Source organism: Dreissena polymorpha, chromosome 1, assembly GCF_020536995.1.
Source record: "Dreissena polymorpha isolate Duluth1 chromosome 1, UMN_Dpol_1.0, whole genome shotgun sequence".
Taxonomy (NCBI): Eukaryota; Metazoa; Mollusca; class Bivalvia; order Myida; family Dreissenidae; genus Dreissena; species Dreissena polymorpha.
The window spans coordinates 23,152,652-23,173,661 of record NC_068355.1 but is presented as its reverse complement, the minus strand read 5'-3'; the positions used below and the strand labels follow the sequence as shown (position 1 = coordinate 23,173,661).

The following is a 21,010-nucleotide window of genomic DNA, read 5'->3' as shown; positions in this document are numbered from 1 at the left end:
CAGTTGTAAATAATTTAGCCAAACAGCTTACAAGTGTTACACCTCGGTAGTTACTAGCATTTTCCGTATCCCCCTTTTTATGTATAGGTACAATTACCCCCTCGGTCCACTTATCGGGAAAATACCCAGAGTTTAAAATAGCATTAAATATATCACACAAATGTGATCCTAAAATATCACCGCTTTCCATAAAATACTCGTTAAGCAGATTATCATATCCACATGCATTGCGCGATTTCAAAAACATAACGGCATTTACAATTTCGTCAGTGGTGATTGGTTTATCAAGTTCCGGAAACGGGACATCACAGTTATTAAAATCATTTGCGCGAGAAAATTGCTCAGCCTCGTCATTTGAGCACTGCGAAATATCATTACTTAGTGTAGAGAAATAGTTAAAGAAATCATCATTAGAAATGTTGTTACTCTTTCTACTCTAATTATTTTTAAAATGCTTCCAAAACTCTCGAGGTTTAGCGTGTTTTAATTTCTCTAACTCGCAAAGCTTATTATTTTCAAACAACCGTTTCTTTTTCTTTATTAAAGATTTATAATTTGCTTTTTGTGCGCAAAGTAAATGCCTACTCTCTGTTGTTTTGCAGAAAATAAAATTTCGCAGCGCTTGTAAATATATATTTTTAGCTTGAATACATTTATTATCGAACCAGTCAGCATGCTTAACATGTGCTGCATCATTATAAGAAACATTCTTATGCGAGGAATGGTTTAAAAACAACGGATCGGCTACTTCACGTATAATTATTGTAAAAGAGTTATGCAGGGTATTTATATACTCCCTGTTTTGTAGATTACTACTATGACTATATGTCAAGTTATTAAGTTCGGTTAGTCGACTTATAATAGCACTTCTGAATTTATCCCGTTTAGATACATCCCATTGTATTTTCACATAATTTTAACTTATCCCTTCCGGATAATCAAAATTGGCATGTAGCGAAAAACTAATTTGTGTATGGTCGCTATAAACGTTAAGATCTTCAACCGTAAAACTATTGATTCGTGAAAAATTGCTTTCTTTTGTGAGCAGATAATCAATTAGCGACGCTCCTTGTTGCGTTATAAATGTAAACTTGTCAGTGTCGGGCAATCTACCGTTAAGAATCCGTAAATTGACAAAGATCAATAAGTTTAACACCATGACTGTTTACAATATTATCGGGTGAGCCCCGGTACAGTGGTTCATCTGGAATATAATCGTAATCATCAATGCAATCAGTCATTCTATCATGCATAATATAATCACATTTAGAGCCTACACGACTATTAAAATCTCCAACTATATAAACATATCCCAATGAGTTGTATACATTAATATCTGATTCTAAAACGTCAAATATATCAACATTAAAAATATTGTACGCTGGGGAATCTTCACCCCATACGTAAACACCACAAACATAAGCATCTTTGTCCATATGAAAAACATTTTTATCCAATTTAATCCATATAACAGTGTCCAAATAGTTACGAATAATTTCAACACCATTAGAAATAGAATCTTTTATATAGATAACAGTTCCACCACTCGCGCGCTTCGCGTTTCGATGCTGGAATTTTCTGTAGAAATTAAAAGATTTATAGCCGGGTATATCAACGACACTAGAGTCGGAAGTCCACGTTTCGTATAGAAAATAATGTCATATTTAGCAACAATATTAATAAAATCAACGCTGTCTCGTTTCAAAGCAGTAAGTCCATGTACGTTCCATGATAGTACGTGCAGCTCATCCCCGACGCACTCCTAGTCCCGAACTGGTTTCCCGTCGACAAACAGTGTGTCGTAGCAATCCATGCCTTTTTACCTTGGCTGCGGGCTTCCTTCATTCGTGGCACCAACTTTCTGCGTTTGTCGGACACTTCCTTTGGGAACTGCTCGTTCACGTAGAACGGGGTACCCTTGAGCTCGCTCCCCTGGTGTCGTACAAGCTCTCTCTCCTTAAACAGAGTAAACTTTGCCACAATACTCCTGGGTCTACTTTCACCTTCACGCTTAGGCCCCATTCTGTGCACTCTCTCCAATATTTGGTCACAGTGACCAATTTATGGTCACAAGTGGAACGCCGCGGCTTTATATAGTGACCAAGTTTTGGTCTAAAAAAGTAAGATTAACATTAACAATAGTAACTTTGGTATTGAACCATTGAATTTTGAGACATAAGTAATAGCTTATACTAAGTTCTTTTAAATATGGAGTAATTGAACTATTAAATATAACTTTAACTACCGTATTACGTTTAGAGGAGCATCATTGAATTTTTGACATCCATTGTTTTCTATTATTTGACTACGCTACTTTGTCAAGACTGTTAAATCCGATGAATATTACGTTTTATTGAATGTATCGGAAGTATGCATTTTGTTTATCAGTACCCAGTTATAACCGTTTATTGTGAATAAACCCGTTGAACATTTCGTATCGGAATTGCGTTGTAAATTTATAGTACCACGGAGCGCACAATACTAAAAAAACGAAAGAAGAGCTAAATGTCTAAAAAAACTAAATTAATTAAATGCGGAAATTATTTGTGGATGCGGTGCCGTTTGATAAAAAATACACTGTTGACTAGAAGCCGATTCTTATCATCCGGGGATGACTAGAATCCGATTCATGTCACCCTGGGGTGACATAAACTTGATAAAGCCGATTCTAGTCACAAAGGGTGACTACCGTCGGCTTGAAGTCACCGCAGGGTGACATGAATCGGCTTTTAGTCACCCCCGGTTGACTTGTGGGCCTTTTCAGGTCGACAATGACACAATGAGCTCTAATTACATACATTCAATAACTGATACATGGGTTTCGCTGTTTTGATATATTCTGTTCTAAAATTTTGATACTTCACTGTCAATGGAAAACATCTTTTGTGTACATCATTGATTGGTTGTGAAATCATCATTTTTTTCTTCCTTTTTTACCAGTAAACAATCTAGTTTATATCAATGTTGTACGTCGGCATTATTATTTATAAATCCGCAGTGAAATCTTTGTTTGATATATGATACATATGCCATTATTATTTGTGACCGGGTCGACTTTCTCCCGATTTGTTTAGTGTTTTATAACCCGTACTTATTATTTTAACATGATATTTTTGTGAGTATAGTCACATGATCAAATCGGAGGGAAAAGCTGGCAGCCATTTGCATGTTCTCTAAAATAAACGAGTCCAAGTTCACTCTAGTGGTCAGTATTGGTTCTTGTGTTTGGATTTTATTGTATGTAATTGAAAACGGTTGCAATGCATTGTTTTCTTTGTATTTCGTTTGAGGTTTGAACCATAGGCGCTCGATGTCAATGACAATGTTTTGTTAAGCTTCATGTAAACAGTAGCTAAAGAAACTTTCAAGAATTTCCTTAAAAGTATATTTATATGAAAGAAAAAAAGCGTATATTGTATATTGCAACAAAAGGATACAATTGTGAATTTCAGACTGACACAAATATATCTAGAAATGTATCCAAGAAAATACTGTTTAGGCGGATTGTTTAATCCATGATAAGCCTGTGTGGAATAGGACGACACCTAAATCTAGATATATTTGTGAATGAATATAAATTACTGCATCGAGGAATATATTAAGGTTCAAATGTTTCGAATGCATCTTACAATAGAATAAAATAACTCTCATCAGTCTGAAATTCACAATTTTGACGCCATTGTCGCTTTGTCACGTGACGAGTTTTCATTTGGATACTTTCGGATCGACCTTGACATTTTATGCTGAAATGGTAAACAGACTTTCGTTTTCTGAAATCTATTATTTGTGATTAACAAATTACTTCTAGTGGATTATAAGACTGATTTCATTGTGAATCAGGTACTTTAAAATAATATTCATGTTGAGTTTGTATTTACACTACAATTTGTTTACAAAACAAGCAAGAATAATCTTAAATACCGAAAAATGTCATTCTGAATTTGAAAACACCTGAGCACATGGTATGTTACTAAAAATAGAAATAACGTCATATGACCGTGAAATCTCGGGAGATTCGCATTTCAATAAATACGTTACATCGCTGTTTTTCTCGATATGTAAGAGCAAAATAGATAAATTTTAAATGTTTAAGATAGTATTTTGGGAAAGAATATATAATTTAAATGTGAAGAATGTCAATCTTTCCGATCAAGTGGTTGATTTGGACCAATAACTGCATTTAAAAGCTGTTTTGAACCGGTCTTTGTTAACTGTCAACTTTTCGGGAATTTCTGGTTGACTTTCCTAATGGGGTTGGTCCATAACTATAAAGTCGTGCCAGTCAAAAATCATAAAAAGCGACATTTAAAGTTATGGTAGCCAGAACTATGTAAACAGTAAAGTGTAAAAAGGCTTATTTTTCACATAGGAATAGGTCAATAAATATTATGGCAAATACTTCAATTTATATGTCAACAGGCTTGTAAATACTTGTAGAACAGATAAGTAAATGCTAATAAAAAAAAAATTATGCAAAATGTTGCTTTTGAAGAAATATACAGTGCATGCATGAAATTATCAAAATAACAAATGGAGTTAAATTGAACAAATTCCTTTGGTCAAAATATTGTATACACTTAATGGTAGGTACTACAAATGAAAAGTCCACACAACACACACCAACAATCCTAAAATATCCAAAAGAAAAACATCAAAGAATGTCAAAAGTTAACAAAATAATTGGGAAACTACTTTTAGTATGGTGGACTTTCCAGTGAACCTTTATTGTCAAATTTACTTATTTACTCGCAATACAGTACTCATTATAGTCACGAAATGACACTAATACAAAAAATAAACTATATTACCAAAAGGCATAAACGTGTATTGTTAATTTGAAATATATAAGACTCGGAAAGACGACTAATTTGCTACCTTAAAACAAATTACAACATGTTTATGTAACTGCTCGAACACCATACCTGTTTGTCAAACACGTGGGGCATAAAACATCCGGTTTAAAGGAAGCAGACATAACAATATTTTAATTAACGATCTAGGCATAATATTTATGGGATCGAAAAATTAATTATACAAATATTGGGCACACGTTACTCCTATAAATATGAGGTCGATTTACATCGACCTCATATCGTTTAACGTTATTTTGCAATAGCATCGTTCCGACATGAAATCATGTCAGAAGCTCTAACGGCATCAAATTCATATAACAGCACAGAATAATCATGCAATAAATTATTAAACATAAAATATAAACATTATTTTACTAATTGCACTAGAAGAATGTTTATACAAACTTACAAGTAATGATAGTCCAGACCTTAAAACACTACCACTGATCAAATTCCATATTGTTGCCATATAGCACTGTGTAAATTGAAAGTTGCATAATGTTACCTCATTGGTCGGTTATAAATACATTGTTTCTCTATATATAGTATTCGATTTAGACGAAAATAATAATTTACGTGGAATGACATATTAGTTTACCATTAAAACTTTGATTTTGCCGTGTGTGTTAATGGACGTTATTAATTGTGTTATACTTATTTTTGTATTTCATTAAGAATTAGAACGTATAGCCCTTTTTGTTAACTGTTTTAAGCAAACGATTCGCGGCTTATTAAGTTAAGACACGGAAAATAGTTAAAGCGACACTTTCATTTAAAGGTTTAATGTGAACAATATTAAATGAAACCTTTTTTGGTATTAATGTATTTTATTGACATGTTAAATTCGATACTTGAAAAGGTGTTTAGTCTTCAGGGTTTTTTTTACTAAGAAAGTGACGCTGATATTCGGCGTCTTCCCCTACCAGAATTTTTCCCCTTAAAATACAATTTCCCCACCAAAAATATCATTTTTCACCAAAATATAATATTTTCTCTCCAAGAAATGTTTATTTTTCCTTGGGGCATTCGACAATTATCCAATTTGCACCATGTACAACGAATTCGCGCTCTCTCTCTCCAGACGAACACACAACATCTGGGAATCCCAGTTATTCTAAATATAGCTCTTAAATAACGTCATGTAAACTGGGCAACTAATCGTAATAATCATGTGACTATTTTACTGGATACCGGTCTTGCGCGAGAAGGGTGTTTCGTCAATTAATTACCGGAAACCAGTCGAATTTTCATCCGGGCTATGTGCAAGCCGAGGTATAAACGTGAAAACAGAAAAAAATGTCTCACAATTAGCGTTCTTACACAAACAAAATAAAACATTCGAACTCAGAAGATACTGAACGCATCGAGGCATTTTTAAGAAAGAATCATCGAAAACCGTTATAACCCAGCAGGATTCCGAGGTAATCAACATCGAACATTGTGAAAGTGAAAGTAGACAATCGGCAGCTGCCGCTCCTTTCCCTTCCAATACTGTAGCAAATCAAGATCGTCAACCCATTCATCATGAAATTAAAATCACAAAATTGACATCGTCCCCGGCCCCAGTACAAAAATATAGTTGAAAACATTTCCCATTATTAGATCTACACCTGCAACTTTATTAAGGACTTTGACTTTAATACCTGTTAAATGTGTTTAAGAACAAAAAGGACAGAGACAAGTCTCTTTTGATGAGTTATAGACATTGAAATGAACAGTTTTTATTTTTTCCCCTAATATCTCTCTTTCGCACTCTTTTTTCCCCTTTCACCCAGCGTCCAGCGTCTTCCCCTTTCTCTAAAAAAAAACCCTGGTCTTTAAAAAGATGTCGCTGATATTGTAAATTTCAATAACTGTTAATATTCTCAATGTTGTATAAGAAATTGAATAGTTTCACTGAGTTGTATTCCCGCCTAAAATTCGATATCGTAAAACGCGCAACAGTTAAGAATAAGGTCTGAATACGTTTAAGTATTCAGATCCGAATATCAGCAGCTGTGCCAGCTGGGAAGCCCTGTATGGATTTAACAACCGCAAGCGAAACAACATCCTTTTTTTATCTCCTCCACTATAGTAGTGGGGACATATTGTTTTTGCCCTGTCTGTTGGTCTGTTTGCGCCAACTTTAACATTTTGCAATAACTTTTGCTATATTGAAGATAGCAACTTCATATTTGGCATGCATGTGTATCTCATAAAGCTGCACATTTGGAGTGGTGAAAGGTCAAGGTCATCCTTCAAGGTCAGAGGTCAAATATATGTGGCCAAAATCACTCATTTTATGCATACTTTTGCAATATTGAAGATAGCAACTTGATATTTGGCATGCATGTGTATCTCATAGAGCTGCACATTTTGAGTGGTGAAAGGTCAAGGTTATCCTTCACAAGGTCAAGGTCATCCTTCAAGGTCAAACATCATATTGGGGGACATTGTGTTTCACAAACACATCTTGTTAAGTCTTGCACTTCGACTCCATGATCACAGAAATAACATTGAAATACCCAAACCAAGATAATATTTGCATTTAGAGAAAGAAGTATGCACAAGAGTTAAATTGGTTGATAGAACGAGAAAGGGTAAGTTATCTAAAGGATTTAAGTATAGTGTATGTCCATTAATACAGTGTCGGAGACTTTTTTCGCTTTTAATGAACTATTCGATTATCAGTATTATGTTTCGATGATTATTATGTCTCACTCATAATGAGCTTCTCCACCTTTATTAATGATTTAAATTTTGTTCATGTACGTTTATGTATGTTTTGTTTACTTGTGAGTGTGTGCGTGTGAGCATAGGGCTGGTGACTGCGTATTTCTGCAATTTTGTTTTCTTTTTGTTGACTTCTTATGAAAATATGTTGTTCTCGTGGGCCCCATATGGCGTATTACAGCGTTTCTTTTCCTTCTTTAACTAGTACCGGGGAACGGTACCTTTCCCAAAGCCTACCGGAGGCTTCCCAATTTTAGCACCGGACCTTTCCCAATCTCGATATCTACCGTTCCGAACGATTTTAGGTGCCGTTCCCAATAGCCAGTGCCTTTTATTTTCGCTGGAAATATCTTTTGATATTGTCGAGCCTTTCATTTTCGGCCATTTATTTTCGCCGGACATTGTTGCGTAGAAAGTAAACAAAACTTTTCAAATGGGGCGCAACTCTAACCGCTGTGTAAAATGTGAATGGATTACATAACCGCGACGAGTGATCGATATTTCCCGTGAAAGAATTCCATCGCTAATACCAGTCTTCCTTACATCAATAAACTTTCTCAACACTAATTTTTCGTTGACATTAAAAAAAAAACATAACCGTATTGAGTTAAATGCGCATATTACTTCTATGTATAGTTTTTTAAGTGTCAAATCCGGACAGTAACTATTCGGATACGGATATAAACAAATAAAAGTTTAACATAAAATTAAAAATAATGAGACATGGGTGTAAAATCCTATAGTTATTTACAACATATACATAAGCATTTAATGGCAGATGATCTTAATATCTTATTTGATGATTTGAAAAAAAATCAAAACAAAATATAAGACTTACCTTTGAAAATTATTGTTAAAGCATTCCACTCTAAAAACTCATTTTGGTTACGTGTGACTATTCTCACTGTCTATTGTTAAAAGATGTCAAACCAGTACAAGATCCATTGTTGTTGTTTTTGTTTAGTTTTTAAGTTTTTAATTTAACTCACATGAAACATTGCAGGGCTTGTAAGACTTTTAAGGGCTAAAACACAATTATTAATATTATTTTTTATGCAACCTCAGTGCTTATGCCTATCACTGGAAGATATTTTTTTCCAATTGACGGGCACATTCTAACTGAAGTGGAAATAACACAATTTTCACATGACATGATACGATAGTCAAAATATCATAACCGTACTGTTGTTTTTCTGTCAAAACCTAGAGTTTAAAATGCTTTGTGATGCAGAATATAGCCCCTAATGATAGATTACATGCATTTTAAAGGTTCCCAATTCATCAATTTTGCGACTCGAATTTTTCCCAATTCATTGATTTCACGACTCGTTTTTTTCCCAATTTGAAGATTTCACGACTCAAAAAATTCCCAATTGTAGGGGTTCAGGTACCTTTCCCCTTTGGGGAAAAAAACGCTGTATTAGATCGAAATAAAAACCTATCATATATTCTTTAAAAAAATGTTTTATTAACCCTTTCCTTGACAGGTACGCGTTTCTACGACCCTATCGATTCCCTGTCAAATACGCGTATCTACGCCTGTATCGATTCCATGTTATCTACGCATTTCTACTACCCTATCTATTACCTGATATATACGCGTTTTTACGCGGCACGATTTAATTTGCTATTTAAATGCTTAAAATGACGTTTTAAGTTTAACAGAAATGCATATACACCTGCGTTCATCATTTTTCTAAACTGTCGAGTAAACATCCGGTAATGTTGCTATTTAAAGTTCTGATGCAATTGGCGACCAATCAAGACGAGGGTTTACCATTTGACATGCGTAAATCACGTTCCGGGATGTGCGCGCTTTGGGCATTTCGTAATGTCCTAAAAAAGCTGCTATTCTTGAACCGTATTTAATTTGGACATTTTCCGAAAACGTATTAATAACTCGTTAAAAATGTCGCAAAAATAAACACGTTCCATAGGGATATAATATGATTTGGGTTTAAATCGATTTCATTCTTATTGTTTGATTCCATTATATCGTAAATGTTTGTTTCCGAGATCATATACGAGAATTACATCGATATGTTAAATGGCATGTACACTCAAATGTTTTTACAAACGACACGTGCTTATCTAAAGTTTGTGTTTCGTAATACACAGGATATTGGATTATCTGTGCTTGATTGGGCAATAAAACAAAGACGCAGTCGGCAGTCTTTAATATGCCTTTGAACTGACCAACATATTAATTAATAGCGCACGTGCTAATCTAACATTTAGAGATAAGAAACACGGGTTCTAGACACTTTGAATAAACATGTTTACCGGACGCAGCAGTAGTCTTCAGATGACGTTGGCGCGCGTGCCATGTTACCTCGGCGTTTTGTAATTTGGTACACGAATACACGGGTTTGTCGGCGACTTCCGGGTTATATAGTTATATGTCGGCGATCAGATTATAAACTGGAGTATTTGATAATAAAGTAGCCGCTTAAAATTGGAATTTTGCAAATAAATACACGAACTGAAAACTTATTGAAGACGCCGACATTTCCGGATTTAGATCGGTAATAAAATGCAAAAAGCAAATTAATTATATGAATATTCATGGCACATTATGCAACATCCAATTAAATTGTTATCGGTATCTATAAATGTTTATAAATCATTTGGTGAACTAATGTAATAGAAATACCAAGTAATACAATTGATTTTGAAAATGCACGAAGTTGTTTGAGAAACTCTGTGTTTTTCTATAGTTATTTATAAGAATTTACATGAATATTGAGGCTTGCAGAATGAATTTATAAACTAAAAAAATCTTCAAGAAAGAAGAATTGTAGTTTGGAAAGTAAGAAAAAATTAATATTCCAAAATATAATTATTTGTATTTGATACAACACACCAACTTCGCAAAGTTTCTATATGAGCTGGAAAGAGATTTGCATTTAAACCCAGTAAAACACACAATTGTCAACTTTGCATGACTATAACTGACCAATAGATTAAGGTAGAAACATACAGTTTACACCACAGGAAAGGAAATTTTATAAGCTTAAACTTTCATATGTGTATTTTTCAATAATATTTCAATTTTTATGAGAATATCAGGTTCAAAAGCAATGAGGGTCATAAAACAGCGTTTTTCCAATAATGCCCGTAAAGATGGGGTACTGATATTGATAAGATGGCTATCAGCCACTGGTCAGCAGGCAGCTAGGTCTTGTGGTAACTGGAGAGGCTTATATTGGCTAAATGGCTGTCAAGGAAAGGGTTAAAGGGGCCTTTTCACAGATTTTTGGCGTGTTTTGAAGTTTGTCATTAAATGCTTTATATTGATAAATATAAACATTGAATCTAAAAAGCTCCAGTAAACAATCAAGAATAAAATTTAAAAAAAGGGAAAAAAAAAAGTAGCCCGCATCAGGGCTGAAACCAGTGACCCCTGGAGGCCTGGAGTAAAAACCAATTAGACCGCTCGGCCATCCTTCCGAGTATATATAAGCGACCTATTTTAAACTTTATATAAGCAATCTTCGTAGTTTTACAAAATTAAACGACAAAAACAGAATTCTCCAAATTATTCAATCGTTTGGCGTTGCAACACTTTATAATTTTCAGGTTTTTAAATCGCCAAAAGATGCATATAATGGCTATTTTAGACCATGGTAAATGTTCAGTATAACTGTTTCCTCACAAAAAATCATAACTAAAACGAAAATTTGCGAATCTGAAACAACTTTTTTCAATTTTGTCAATTTACCAAAACGTGAAAAGATCCCTTTTAGTATTATGCCGTGTTTGCTGTCAAACACATTTTTATTAAAGAATACATTTCATAACGTTGCGCAACAATTAATGATGCATACAACTGGTAGTTTTAACACACACATAAAGGTTTCATTTAATTAAAGAGTACAGAAAGCTAAAAAGTGATGTGGTTTGTTGTACAACAACAATTGGTTATGTGTAATCTATTCAAAAAATAATTTCGTTCAAGATAATTCAATGTATTTCTATAAATGACAAACACACTTGGTGTTGTGTATATTTATTATGTCCCCCACTATAGTAGTGGGGGACATATTGTTTTTTGCCCTGTCTGTCTGTTGGTCCGTTGGTCTGTTTGCGCCAACTTTAACATTTTGCAATATATTTTGCTATATTGAAGATAGCAACTTCATATTTGGCATGCATATGTATCTTATGAAGCTGCACATTTTGAGTGGTGAAAGGTCAAGGTCATCCTTCATGGTCAGAGGTCAAATATGTGTGGCCAAAATCGCTTATTTTATTAATACTTTTGCAATATTGAAGATAGCAACTTGATATTTGGCATGCATGTGTATCTCATGGAGCTGCACATTTTGAGTGGTAAAAGGTCAAGGTCAAGGTCATCCTTCAAGGTCAGAGGTCAAATATTTGTGGCCCAAATCGCTTATTTTATAAATACTTTTGCAATATTGAAGATAGCAACTTGATATTTGGCATGCATGTGCATCTCATGGAGCTGCACATTTTACACAAGGTCAAGGCCATCCTTCAAGGTCAAACGTCATATTGGGGGACATTGTGTTTCACAAACACATCTTGTTGAAATCATTTTTCATCTGATTGTGTCGGTCAGTCGGACCGATTATCTTAAATCACTTGTCGGTCCCGAGAAAAAATTGCCGCTCTGGACTGGCAGACCGAAAGTTTTGGCGAACCCTGTTTGTCATTGACATCCAGAGCCTATGGTTTGAACATTTTTAATGTTCAACTCACATGATTTCGCGAATGGCAGCAAAGAAATAAATTCACTTTTAGAAAGCAACTTATACACTGAGTTGAAACACCATAATATCTGTTTGCATGCTCGAATTTACAGCACCAGCAGGTTAAAAGAGGAGAGACTGAAGTGAAAGAGAAAGGGACTCAATTCCATAAATTGGTAAGAATTGTAGAAATTGTATCAATGTGTTGAATGATATATTTTTAACTCATTATTATGCCCCCCCCCTTTGAAGAAGAGGGGGTCTATTGTTTTGCACATGTCGGTCCGTCCGTATGTCCTTCCGTCCGTCCACCAGATGGTTTCCGGATGATAACTCAAGAATGCTTAGGCCTAGGATCATGAAACTTCATAGGTACATTAATCATGACTCGCAGATTACCTCTATTGATTTTGAGGTCATTAGGTCAAAGATCAAGGTCACGGTGACCCGAAATAGTAAAATGGTTTCCGGATGATAACTCAAGAACGCTTAGCCTAGGATCATGAAACTTCATAGGTACATTGATCATGACTCGCAAATGACCCATATTCATTTTCAGGTCACTAGGTCAAAGGTCAAGGTTACAGTGACATAACTTAGAAAAATGGTTTGCGGATGATAACTCAAGAACGCTTACGCCTAGGATCATGAAACTTCATAGGTACAGTACAGCCAAAGCGGCACAAACATAATCCGCGGCTACGCCACGGCCAGATTATTAGTCCGCGGCGGCCGAATCGTGTGTTCAGGCGGCGTATCGCCGTGGCACTCGTCATCGATCTGGGCATTGACGCCGAGTCTGTTTTAACCTCGCGTACTTTCGCGGAGTAAATCCGCCGCATACGTACGCGGCTAATCGAGTGAAAAGATATCCACCTACATGTACATACATGTATGTGTAGCGTAGAATTAATTACGCGCAGCTGTTTATATTTCGTTCGATTATCATTATTAAATTTGTAATCCGATACACTCTTCCAAATGTTAATGCTAACGCGTCCTTTGGCAAATTCTAGCGTCAAATAAACAGTGCTAAAATATCCTTTGTTTCATAAAATGCGCGCGAAAATTATGCAGACATGTAGAACGTCGTTTGGAAAGTTTGGGTGTATTTTGTGTTGTATAAATACATGAACATCACGTCAGGCGTAAATCGCGTATTCAGTGGAAAAAAACCCGCCCCGATTAGACGTGCTTTCATCATCTCTATAAATAGTAACAAATGCCAAAATGTAATTGATACTTAAGGAAATATCGAGAATGTGTGTGTATCGTCAATATTTACTAGCATTTGCTTTAAAACTGGAATATACGGGATTATCCGGTAATTAGTAGCGATATTAACTATATAATATGAACAAAATAAAACGTATTTATATACACATATTCAAACATTAGTTATAATAAGCTGATAATTAACAAAACAACAAATACGTCGTCACCGTCTTGATTATTGATGTGGCTTCAAACTGCTAATTTTCTCAGCTAAAATATAATAGCAGAATCAACATGAAATTAATTTATAAATCCACCATATGCTGGAGCTTTGACCACTTGTATGTGCGAACACATAATTACGTGACCTTGTTTATGTGTGAAATACATACACTACGGGCGGGAAACAAACTTAATTGGCCAGACACATTAACTATGCTTACATGTATATGCTAATACAATCCGCGCACAATAAATATATTATGATTTTAATTATTATTATAATTGTTCTTTCAAAATTTGTTAACTACATGTAACTAATATTTTTAAAAAGTTTTTTGTTTTGTTTTTCACCTCGGCATCATGTCGTGGAATGCCTCGGCGGACAGATGCGAAGTTTCGCAGCGAAATGCGACTTGCCGCCGCATACTGACGCGGCTTCAACGACTGACGCGGCATCGACTCGTTTCGCGGATCGCGAAATACGTTTGTTCCACTTTGGCTGTACTGTACATTGATCATGACTTGCAGATGACCCCTATTGACTTTAAGGTCACTAGGTCAAAGGTCGAGGTGACTTGACACAGTAAAATGGTTTGCGGATGATAACTCAAGAAAGCTTATGCCTATGATCATGAAACTTCATAGGTACATTTATCATGACTCGCAGATGACCCCTATTGATTTTCAGGTCACTAGGTCAAAGGTCAAGGTCACGGTGACCCGAAATGGTTTCTGGATGATAACTCAAGAACGCTTATGCCTAGGATCATGAAACTTCAAAGGTACATTGATCATGACTCGCAGATGATCCCTATTGATTTACAGGTCAAAGGTCAAGGTCACAGTGATTCGACTTAGAAAAATGGTTTCTGGATGATAACTCAAGAACGCTTACGCCTAGGATCATGAAACTTCATAGGTACATTGACCATGACTCGCAGATGACCCCTATTGACTTTCAGGTCACTTGGTAAAAGGTCACGGCGACTTGACACAGTAAAATGGTTTCCGGATGATAACGCAAGATAGCTTACGCCTAGGATCATGAAACTTCATAGGTACACTTCAACACCGTTATTTCGAAGTCGTCGGGGCCGTTAAAAAAACTTCGGATTAACGATTATTCGAAATAAACATTTGACAGACGACTTCTTTGATCCTGAAAAAATTCAACATTGTGGAATTCGCATGGTTCGGTCGGTCACACTGTTTTTTTAATAATTGTTTTACTTAAAAACGTAAACTAGTCAGATAGCAATAGATTTTTACTTGTAACAAACGGAGGAATAAAACGATTCTTTTTCTTCTTTTTATTTTTCTCTAATTACAGAACATATAAAATATAATGCATAGCGCATCATACATGTAAATACAAATGAATACATTTTCGGAAATGAATTCACTTTTTTTAAATAAGACACGATGTCTAACCGGCGTTAGCAGCACTTAACTGGACGCGTGTAACATATTTCTCCAATTGGTCATGGAAATTGAAGAACTGGCTTCCGCCCGTGTTTTGCTCGCAGAACTGCCTTACGTCGTTGATGCATATGGTCACACATTGATTAGATATCATGTTCATTCATGTGTTGTTGGCCTCGTCGTCGGCTTTTGACGACATTATAAAATTAACATGCTACGCGCAGGCGACAAAGTTGTAATTATCGGCTTTGATGCACAACGCGCAGACGACATAGGTGTGATATTACGCTCAGTGTTTTGCAGTTTTGACTTCGGATTAAAGATTGATAATAAGGTGCGAATGATAGTGATGGGACCGACATAATCACTTCGAATTAACGATTTCTTCGGTTTAACGAAGTTCGGATTAACAATGAAATTTTACATTGAACAAAGAAGAATCACAATCGGGACCCGAAAAATACTTCGAAATAACGGTGACTTCGGATTATCGGTGTTCGAAATAACGGTGTTGAAGTGTACATTGATCATGACTTGCAGATGACCCCTATTGATTTTCATGTCACTAGGTCAAAGGTCAAGGTCACAGTGCCAAAGAACGTATTCACACAATGGCTGCCACTACAACTGACAGCCCATATGGGGGGCATGCATGTTTTACAAACATCCCTTGTTTTTAAGGTTTTTGATGCTGCGTTTGTGTATTTATGATTATTTTTGTCATTTTTGTACCTAAATCTTATATGAGTAGTTGAGTCATATAAAATAAATGTTAAGGCCACTAGAACAGAACTATTGTTTTATTGTTAAGCATTTTATTGTTTTATATATTTCAGATCCTGATTTATACTGTAGGATTAACTGCTATTTGAATTTTCGTCTGCATGTATTTCATAAAGGACTGAAAAGCATTCCTACATTATTAAAAGAAGTGAACTGTGAACTATCTTATTTATGATTTCTTGTTTATTGGGATACAACACAGCCGTAACCATCCGGGTTACAGTATTATAGACTATTTTAACAGAATTATACTTCAACTACATGTACTTAAACATGTAAAACTTCATACACTAAAGTATCAAAATTCGCGACAGGTTCATTTCTAATGTTTTGAAACGTTGGCCTATGGTTGAAAAGTTTTATCGCACATCTTGTATTTGAATTTATCTGTGTTTCAGTGTTAATTTTAACTTCTAAGATTGATAAACTTTTGGAACTAGCTTTATTTCTTTAATATTTCACAAGAAATATACTTGAACGATTTGAACAAAAAGGTTTTAACATTATAAACAGTAACAAAATGGCAACAGGTTCATTGTCTTCGGTTCCAAAACGTTTGCGTATGGTTGAAGACTTTTCTTGCACACGTTGTTTAGAGCAGAATCTTACGGAATCTGCAGACATTTATTGTGAAAAATGTTTAAGGTTTTATTGTAAAAAATGTGTTATCCTGCATAGTCAGTTTTTTACAAAACATATGACATGTGGAAGGGAGGATATTAAGAAATGGCCAGTTTCTAAGGCGGTGGAAGATTTTCTCAGGAAGTGTGAGGTGCATGAGGATGAAACACTGACACAGTTTTGCCATGACCACGGTCAGCTGTGCTGCTCTGCATGTGTTGGAACAATTCACAGGTATCTCACTATCTTATTAATAATTAACAGCGCTTTCACTAGCTTTTTAAAGTTGGAAGTCCTGACTACCAAACCATAAATTTTGGACGTCCCAAACATAAATTTTGAAATCCCACTTTTATTTCATAATTTTAATAGACCCTACCGATTGTGATTTCAATGAATACAAACATGTTCCTTAAATCTATAAATAAACATATAATATTGATAGATCTTTGCATGTTCCAACTCTATCCATTACCGGATAATCCAGTATTATTACGATTTATATTTTCAATACCAAAATACAGCCAATATTGACAATGAATGTGTCAAAGAATTTCATAAACTCAAATGTCCGCCATTTTACACGAGTGCATATACAAATTGAATTGTGGGATGGGGGAATTCCCATTGAACATGTGTATATCAGGTGACGCAATTTGAGAGCATCGTGAACAGTGAATTTTTTAACCATGAGTCCTGCGTTCTGGACTCATAAAAATATCTGGGGATGCAAAGTTTTGAGTTATGTGAGTCCCAAAAATGCATAGAATTTTAATAAAAAAATAATAAAGTTTAATACTTGGACTCACAGTCGCAGGGGTTTTCAGCCTTTTATATCATGAGCCTATTAAAGGGCCCTTCCCAATTGAAAATTTGATTAAAATCATGCAGTTTTTCCAAAGAGCCTTACTGACACCAGCATTTTCATTTCCCAAAGCAGTAATTTTAGCGAGAATTCTTCCCAAAATCCATAAGCTAGGGCCTCTTTCCAATGAAGCGAGGAAAACCCGACTCCTTATTTCGATTCAGGGACTCGTCGATTTGCAGGTTATGGAGTCCCAGGACTCAGACGAGAAAAATTGTAAAAAATCACTGCGAGGACCGATCATCAGGGATTTCAATAGATTTTAAAAACCAGGAGTCATCAATGCCCCTGGACTGAAATTGGGGTCAATTTTGAAGCGCGTTTATTGTGTTTTTGACTGAATTATTCATTTTTTAAAATAAAAATATGCTCTAAGAGTAACACAATATCTTAAAAAGTTATATTGCTTTATTAAATAAAAATACCATGATAAATAACACAACATATTTTAATGAATTGGTATACAAAGATAAGGACAAAATATCAATAATTTGTGTGAAAAAAATCGACTCAGGACTTTTAAGATTTAAAAAACAAAACAAGTTCATTTTACAAATTTTTATTATTTCTATCACTATACTATGTAAAAACAATAAATGCTCATTTAATCTACTTCTTAATAACACATTTAAGTCTTTAACACATTTAAGTAATTTAAGATATGTACCGGTAGCAACGTTCCATCACATATTTATCCTCATTATATTATCATCATCCCTATGATAGCTTTTGTACAAAAACACATCTAAATGCATGGAACATCTAGTATATCTATTACTGTTTATCCGATTATTATACATGTCCGAAATATATCAGTTTAAGAATGCCTTACCAGTAGTAGTTTAACTTAAATAATCCGAATTGTCCTTGTTGTTATCTGGTTTAACAAACCTTACCAAATGTTTGTGACATCCAGTTAATGCTTTCTCCATTATTAGATCACCATTACTTGTAATTTGAATCACCATTTTTGAATTGAACGCGGGTTAAATGTTAATTTACATTGAATACATCCGCCATTTACAATGTCAAAGGTCATGACGTAGCAATTTAATTCTACATTTATGCATGTTTGCACTATATTCATTTCTTTTTTTTTATAATTAAGTATGTTTGACAATTTTAAATTGAAATAGAATTGAGATATAATAATCATGAGAAACATCTTAAAATATATATATATATATAAAGTGTTGTGTTTAAATCGGGGAATTTCCCCCCCCCTCCAAGTTTTCAAAATCATTTCTAGATTTAATTATTCACTGCAAGATAAGAAATTCTTCTTTGGGGAAAAATGGACTACTATTTGATTGCTGAATAAAAACTTCGTAGCGCAGAGGTCTCTACTATCTTTTATTTATTTAATGTGGAAGAATTTTCTCTAACTAAAAAACTACTTAATGACCCTTCATCTACAGCGCTACATTCGTTGAGATTTGTCAGTATTGATCTGCGAACAAATGTAAACTTATTGCATAGCTTCACGTGGTTTTGGCGTGTATGCGGCCGCCTGTGCGCTGATTGGCTAATACGCTTACCAAGAAGAATTTGAATGAGAGCTGGAAAAATCAATATTGGCCACTCGCTGAGAAATTCATTGAAAACAGTAGCTCTTAGGCGGAGTAAACGGACTGAATGACCCGATTTACTATTGACATTTGTAGGTTTTGTGTATTTGAAAATAGCGTTTGTGTTTAGATCCACTTTATTCCTACAGTATCAAAGCTATTGCTTTCATACTTGCAACACTTATGGCCCTTTTTTGACTTAGTAACTTTGAATATATGGTTAAATTTTGTGTTTCGATCCACTTTACTTCTAAAGTATCAAGGCTATTGTTTTCAAACTTAAAATACTTTCATGCTATCATAAGGGAATTTTTTAAATTTTTTTTTTGCATTTTTTTCGCATTTTTGGAAGATAATGTAATATGTGTCCACACCCCACACTTTACACCCATCTTCACTCCACCCCCCCCTCCTTTGTGATTGAAATTGAGAGTCCCTTCACCTTTAAAAAGAAAATAGATGAGCGGTCTGCACCCGCAAGACGGTGCTCTTGTTTTTTTTAAGTTGTCAATTTTCTTATTTCGTTTAGTATAAAGTAAATTGCAAAATATTATTCATATATTCCCAATTTTTAAAAATCATTGGCTCTAGGCTTGCTAAAGTATGAAATTTCAATATCACATATAAATAAACAATAGGGCAATGTCTTGGATCCTTCTTTAAAACATGAAACAATGGCGTCTTCTTTTCCACAAATAGATCATGTGACAACAACAAAAGCAAAATAATTGCAATAGGTTAAATAACGACAAAACATATTTGGCAATACATGTAGTAGACCAGGTGGCATGTTATAAGCCGCTCATCACAGGCTAGATTGTTCATACTGAGACTATTAAGAAATCAAGGACCTCTTCTAAGATGCGGAGTTATTTTGATTTGCATCTGTCCTTTGGTCTGTTTGTCGGTTGGTCAGTAGACCAATCGTTTCGACAGGATACCTAGAGAATGCTTTGACCTACAGGCATGCAAAATGCTTTATGTTTACATCTAGGAAGATTAAGAGGTCAATCTGTTTTGAGGTCAATAGGTAAAAGGTCACAGAAGCTTATAACATGAAATTATAAATGTTTAGAAGTCAGTTTTAGAACCTGTAATACCCATTATTACAATCTTTGAAGTAGATTATTAATTATAATATAACACTGTAAGACATTGGACATTGTACAGATATATTACAGTAATGCCATCAGTAAATGCATTTAATAATTAAATTTCAATACACTTAAAGCATGTGTTTGCAAAAATCAGTTCCAGTCAGTTTATTGAACAATATATTGATTTTCATCGCTGGCTTATTTAAGAATTGAATAGCATTTTTCTGCATTTCATCTGTGTATGAACTGTCGGGAAAATTACGCCTAATTTGCATAAACTTTGATGGCGTTTATTATTAATAAGGCGTATTTTCCTGAAAGTTCATACCCCGATAAAATGCAGAAAAATGCTATTCAATTCTTATAATTACAACAATTCTATCGTGGCAAGGGCCATACAAGTCCTTTTTAACCTAGCGTATGAATCTATTTTCAGTTTCAGTTTCATCTCCATCAACCGTGAATATCGTTGAAGTTCGTGCAAAAAATATAACGTCATTCGTTATTGACCAATAAAAAGCAACATCATTAAGGCCAGTGTTTTTTTTATAAAATGATTTTCAGATTTTTTTCCAAAAAGTGTCCAGTAGGAGGACGGGAAAAAAAAAGAAAAAAAAAGATGGTGACCAAAAATGCACTATGCTAAAAATGTTATGGTATGAAGTTCTTTTAGATTTCATGACCAAAATAATAAATGTCAATGAAATTTATTATGTTCTAAACATTCTCATACAAATATTTAGCAATAAACACATTTATTAACAGACCTGCATTTCATACGAATATAATTATAGTTGCATAATTTTCTTTAAATCGAAACAGTTTCTGTTACAAATGAAAATGCACAAACACGCAAATATGTCTTTTGCAAGCAATTCCTTTTAAGACAAAATGAACATCTGTATTAAAAAAAAAACTCTGGCAAAGTCAATCTTCA

The 21,010-nt window shown here is 34.6% G+C and overlaps 1 protein-coding gene across 7 annotated transcripts in view; it reads left to right on the top strand.

Annotated features, from left to right (window-relative positions):
- LOC127874358 (uncharacterized) overlaps positions 1-21,010 on the top strand; it is a 141,546-nt gene that overhangs the window by 95,811 nt on the left and 24,725 nt on the right. For 6 of the 7 annotated variants that reach the window (XM_052418652.1, XM_052418660.1, XM_052418644.1 and 3 more), the window contains exon 1: positions 16,354-16,777. The exons of the other annotated variant lie outside the window; for it this stretch is intronic. In XM_052418652.1, coding sequence (XP_052274612.1) covers positions 16,443-16,777 — 335 coding nt within the window. In that variant the 5' untranslated portion in view covers positions 16,354-16,442. Of the gene's footprint in view, positions 1-16,353; positions 16,778-21,010 lie in introns of those variants that run through there. 7 annotated transcript variants of the gene reach the window in all.